We start from the raw sequence: 5255 nt of genomic DNA, 5'->3' as shown, positions 1-5255 counted from the left end.
AAGGCAGGGATATCGCGCAAGGCAATCACGGAGCATTCCGGTTCCGTGGCATACCTTATCGTTGGCATGATGCTGAACGGCGCAGTGTACCTATAGATGACTCGGTACTGTTGAAGCAATCGACAGATGCTGCTGGCCAGAGGAGCAGGAAGGACTTCGTCCAGCAGATCGTGTACGAGAGACGCGGCGAGCGTTGTCGTCACTGGACGATCCTGGGTCATCAAATGAAGCATGTTGATTCCAAGCACTTCGACCCCCGTGGGCCCTGCAGGCAGGCTCGATGGAGGCGGGCACAGCAACTACATACTGAAATTAGAGGCGTTGCTGAGAGGGTGGTCTCGCCGGTCATACGTACTGGAGCCGTAAGCGCCTCCTCAAGCTCACAGTAAAGCCTGTTCCACGAATGTACGTCCATTCTCTGCGGAAGATTCAAATCCTTTCTTGTTAACGTGATGAGTGGACTGCATACTATTTTTCTACAACGCTACACGGGTGCTCCTATACAAACTACCTAGGCTTGGCATAAGCACGTGACTGCAGAGAGAGAGGGCGAGGGTACCAGAAGCTCCCTGGAAGCTCCCTGGACGATCCTCTTGCCTACAAACGGGAAGCAGTCACACCAATGGACCTACCATAGGAGAGATGTTCATTCTATAGCCCTACGAGTATCACTTACCAATGAGATAGCGCTCTTGTGTCGTGCACCCCCCTGTCGCGATTAAGCGAGATCGTCGGCGCTGCCGACGATCTCGCTTAGCTAACTCCGTCCTATCTCCGCCATAGTATCGCTACTGTTCCTGACCACAGGCCAATTCCACAGCGGAGCCAACTTGAAATCGAGGTCGGAAATCGTCGAAGACAATGATAGAAACAGGGACGCAATGGTGAATACGTTTATTGGTACAAGTATGGCTATTCTATGGAGGGATAGCCAAGATGGCGACTACATAATAAGTCAAAACAGGCCTCCCTATGTTGCCCTTTTCTAATCAATCGAGCGTCATCGACTTCCGGTCATTACGCGGTATGTACCAGTCCACCTGTGCTGTAGTCTTGCAAACGCTGCATCTCCTCCCTCCCTACCGCCTTGGTCCTCGCCCGTCCGTTTGCCTTTCTGTGTTGTTGTGACTGGTGTGCTCGCGGTAGGCTGTCTTGCGATCGATCCAAACGCGGCAAGGTCGTCATGAGCCTTCCTCGGAAGATTAATCGTGCTGCTCCCCATACCGTGCACACGTGCCGTGCTGTTCGGCGTCATCACTGGTGTTGGTGATCCTGAAGTGTCGCGCACCGTGACGGGATTGTCGGCGGTACCCGGTAGGCACTGAGTGGTACGACTTTGTTCTTTCACTCGCCTCTGGACTGGGGTTCTGGACTGGGTCGTAGGTGTCGACTGCACCGCGGGAGGCCGCTTCAGGACTTGGATGGATGGCTTGTAGGACGCAGTATGGGGCGCAGTGGCTCCCCGTCGCATGAGGCGATCGCCCATCACTGTTTCCGTTAGTACAGGCATGAATTGGCGCTTGTCCGTATGCTCTACCGGCCAATATCTCCTCTTCGAGCCATTCTGCTGCTCCATCGGAGCGCTTCAGATTCTGAAGCGTTTCCCTAAACTGCTCATGTCAGCGAGCCGATCCGTGATGTCAACAAGCGGATAACACTACCTGTTTGCGATCGGGAGGGGACTCCCCTGGTAGGCCGTGTTTGCCTTGTGGAGGACGTCCTGCCAAATATGTGGGAGGCATCGATGCCGCTTGTGGTGCGAATGGTCGACGACGGAGGATGGTTTCTGGGAATACAGAGGGAGTGACACGAGGTAGGATGCCTAGGAAGTAATGTGCGAGATATGGCACTGAGTCTGCATGTGACATGTCCCATCAGCAGCCTGGCATAGTCGGCGACACTCACTGTGCCCTGACGCCGGCCCAACGCGTACTAGCGGCATCAACAAACGCTCATAACATACACAGCGCGCGATCGCCCTCTCTCTTCCTGACACTCTCACATCCTCTCTCTTTCTTCTCCACTCTGCGAAACTCTCCCTCAGTACGCCCAACTATGGTATGTGTATCCCGCCAGCAAGTTCGCGCCTGGCCCTGCACCTTGTCACTGACCGATTGCAGAAACAGCAAGTGATGTTTCGAGCCAGGGAGAATGCAAGACACCGTCCCCAAGAAGAGACAGGGCACCTGTCGGAGGCGACGAGGCGTCCATGCTGTCGCTGCAGGAACCCATGTCAAGCCAGTGGGCACCCGCTCTTCCCCCAGCAACACCAAAGGGCGCGGCGTCAAGGGCTGCTTCTCCAAGTGAGCCCCCATATCCCCGCAGGGAGCGGTCGCAGACATTGCCCCCAGCAGCCAACTTCGCATTCCCCGCTGCCGGCATGAGCGGGCAGGCGGGTCCACCCAGTTCACCCACGAAGCTCCCAGCTCGACTATCGGCCATGCGTCTAGTTAACGGGCTCATGGACAGCAGCATCACCCGCCTCGGCCCCCCCGTCCCCGACGTGGTTCCGATCGACGGCCTCAAGTACGACACTGCGGCCACATTGGCCTTGCAGAGCGACTTTTCCCGCCTACTAGAACAGAGAGCACAGGAGCATCCGACGATCAAGAGTTACGACCCGATGACGCAACGCAAGACGGCAACCCTTCTTTTCGGATTCTACAGCACGAGAGGCGTCGCATCGTTGAAAAGGTCGCTACAGATCGCCCCGGACGCCCTCAACCTCGACACTACGATTCGCGACCGACTCGAAGCGGCGTCGCTCCGTGAGACGCATCCCCACTTCAGCGAGCTATTTCGATATGCGCGACAGGTCTGGGAAGATTCAGAGGACCAACCGGTCCGCACTGCCACACAGCGCGCCCTGACGGCGATACGTTTCTGTTCGATCGTTGATGACATTGAGAGGAAGTATCACGCACGTGACAAGGACGTCATGAAGCTGCTCGACCCCTTTCGGAAGGGTTCGAAGAGGATCAAAGTGACTACTTTGATCCGCCAGTACATTTGCAGCGTGTCAAATATCATGAGTGCGAACCGGCTAGGCGATCAATTTCAATATGCGCACGCGCACTACGAGCTAGTGCGACAACTTGGGTGGACGCCCATCTTTACACTGCAGGATAAAGACAATCGCAGGTTAGTAGGAGAAGCATTGCGAGAAGCGTTGTACTGACTTTCTACTGCATCATTGGACGATTGGGGGCTAAGAGACTCGGGCTGGCGTGCAGCGTGTTCCGGAAGGTCTGTGGCGACATGGTCTCCTCTTTCAGCATACCAGGAGAGGTGCTCATGTACCACATGTCAAAGAAAGAGTTCTTGCCGACGAACATCTCCATCCCTGCCGGTTCGACACTGCAAGACATCTCCCATTTATTCAGACAGATCTTCGGCCACGAACCAACCCTTCTGGATGATACCCTTGCCAGGCAGTGGGTTCAGGTGCTCGAGGTCAATGCGGAGTTGGATTTCGGATCAGAGGAAGATTATGGGACGTAGTGCCGCGAGCGTGGCTGTGGGGGTAGTCTGATATATGTTGCAGTTCCTCTCCATGGGGAGACAACTTCGTAGATGAGATGATTACAGACAAGGTGTTTGATGTATCTAACTGGCGCACTGGTGGTCCGTGCATATCATCACCGTAGATGGGTTTCTTTCCGTAGGAAGACGGCTTCATGGATAGGACAGTTACAGTTGCTCGCAACCACACGTTCCCCCACAGAGAAGGCGTTTACCAGGTCCAACTGGCTCGCTAGCGGTCCGTGCGTACAATCAACGTACATGATGTTTACTTTCCTGCACTGAACCACCAACTTGCCACTTCACTCTCACTCTCCACCTCCCTACCGCCAGACGTACTCACTATCGCTGCTGCACCCTCCCTCCACCCGCCATGGCCACCGCCAGAGACCATGTAAGCATCCCTTTGACAACCTCTTGACAACAAGGCTGACATAGTGCGCAGCTCCGTCGCGCATTTGAGGAGACAACGGCCGCCGGGGTCAGTCCATCGCTCGCCGCCGCCATGATCTGCTCGAAACTATTGTACTGTACGTATCCGTTCGTCGCGGCAACGCGCCGACCGCCGCCGTGCTGACCTGCCCACAGTCGCTCACGGATCTGATCTTGACCACATACTCATTGCAAGGCCAGCGAGTACGCACACGCCAGCTGGCCATGGTGGGTCCCAAATGGTATGTCTGCGCACAACATATGCAGGATGCACGAGCTTATGTAGCCAAAGGAAGCTGTAGCGCCTTGATCCACGCGCGAGTCCCGTGGAGCGACGTTGGAGGAAGAACCGCGCAGGAGCTCGGCGTTCGTCCAGGTTTGTAAACACCCGGCTGGAGATGACTCTCAAGGCTAACATGTGTACGGTAGCGCCTGATGAGGCCCATCTAGGGGAGCTCTCCTGTCGCGGACAATGGAGCGCCACTTCCCGCTCTTTCCGCTCTTCCCAATGATACAGACAAGTCACCAGAGAGCCCAGGCTCGCCGACGGCAATAATTGCAGAGAGACGAAGCACGGTAGCGCTGGCCAGGCGTTCGCCTCTTATGCGCACCCGTCCGCCCCCTGCTCGTTTAACGGGGTCGAGTGACCAGGGACCGCACTGGACGACCACGTTGGATCTTCTCGGCGACGAACCCGTAGAACACATGGAAGAGCGTTAACCTGGCAGGTACCCCACTTCCACCTTGAGCGTCGGCGAAATGGAGTTCCTTATTGCGGTGTCCGTGGAGGATAGTAGTTTTGGGATCAGGAAAGATCTAGTCACGCTTCTATTGGGAAGAAACCCATTTGCACGCTGTGAAATGCACCCATCTTTGAAGTTTTGAATATCTGTGACTGGCCTACACTACATGCGTATCAGGAGAGTCGACAGAATGTGCGGTCATTTCCCTTCCTCCCACCTCTCCCACCTCCCCCTGGCATGTTAATGGACCTTGCTCGCGCCATGTCATCACGCCGCGGTGTTCTCGGTGGGGGTAGGTTTCGGCCTCGGCCGGGCCTTCTGTTCGTTTCGTCAGCAGGGTTGCATACATGACAGGAACGAGGTATCCTTCATACCGAAGCAAGTCGTGCCCAGCGCCATACTGGGGCGGATGTCGGCAGTGGGGGATCGCCAAGTTTCTCCCTCTGCACTTGGTCAGTGTTTGATACGCGACACATTGGGGCAGTGGTCATCTCTCTGACCTTATTGCTTGCTGAGCCGGGACGGTGCTCGGCCGGGCGCTTCGTCAATCTCGGTGCA

At 55.9% G+C, this 5255-nt stretch overlaps 3 protein-coding genes across 3 annotated transcripts; 2 read left to right on the top strand and 1 right to left on the bottom strand.

Annotated features, from left to right (window-relative positions):
- Window positions 1-1000: 1000 nt before the first annotated feature.
- Window positions 1001-1868, bottom strand: BU24DRAFT_498064 (uncharacterized protein; the record flags this gene model as incomplete). Its single annotated transcript, XM_033534324.1, has 3 exons — window positions 1001-1488; window positions 1538-1610; window positions 1662-1868. 3 exons carry the CDS (start codon window positions 1866-1868, stop codon window positions 1001-1003), a joined length of 768 nt encoding a protein of 255 aa, XP_033376644.1.
- A 362-nt stretch (window positions 1869-2230) lies between these two features.
- BU24DRAFT_469067 (uncharacterized protein) lies at window positions 2231-3501 on the top strand (the record flags this gene model as incomplete). Its single annotated transcript, XM_033532577.1, has 2 exons — window positions 2231-3141; window positions 3234-3501. 2 exons carry the CDS (start codon window positions 2231-2233, stop codon window positions 3499-3501), a joined length of 1179 nt encoding a protein of 392 aa, XP_033376643.1.
- Window positions 3502-3685: 184 nt separating this feature from the next.
- On the top strand, window positions 3686-4674 carry BU24DRAFT_456398 (uncharacterized protein; the record flags this gene model as incomplete). The annotated part of the gene is made up of 4 exons (XM_033531435.1): window positions 3686-3916; window positions 3968-4052; window positions 4111-4196; window positions 4405-4674. The coding sequence occupies exons 1-4, from the start codon at window positions 3896-3898 to the stop codon at window positions 4672-4674; spliced, it is 462 nt and encodes a 153-aa protein (XP_033376642.1). The 5' UTR covers window positions 3686-3895.
- Between the last annotated feature and the right edge of the window lie 581 nt (window positions 4675-5255).

The sequence above is a fragment of the Aaosphaeria arxii genome (assembly GCF_010015735.1).
Source record: "Aaosphaeria arxii CBS 175.79 unplaced genomic scaffold BU24scaffold_23, whole genome shotgun sequence".
In the NCBI taxonomy this organism is placed as follows: domain Eukaryota; kingdom Fungi; phylum Ascomycota; class Dothideomycetes; order Pleosporales; genus Aaosphaeria; species Aaosphaeria arxii.
This window is presented reverse-complemented; position numbering and strand designations above follow the sequence as displayed.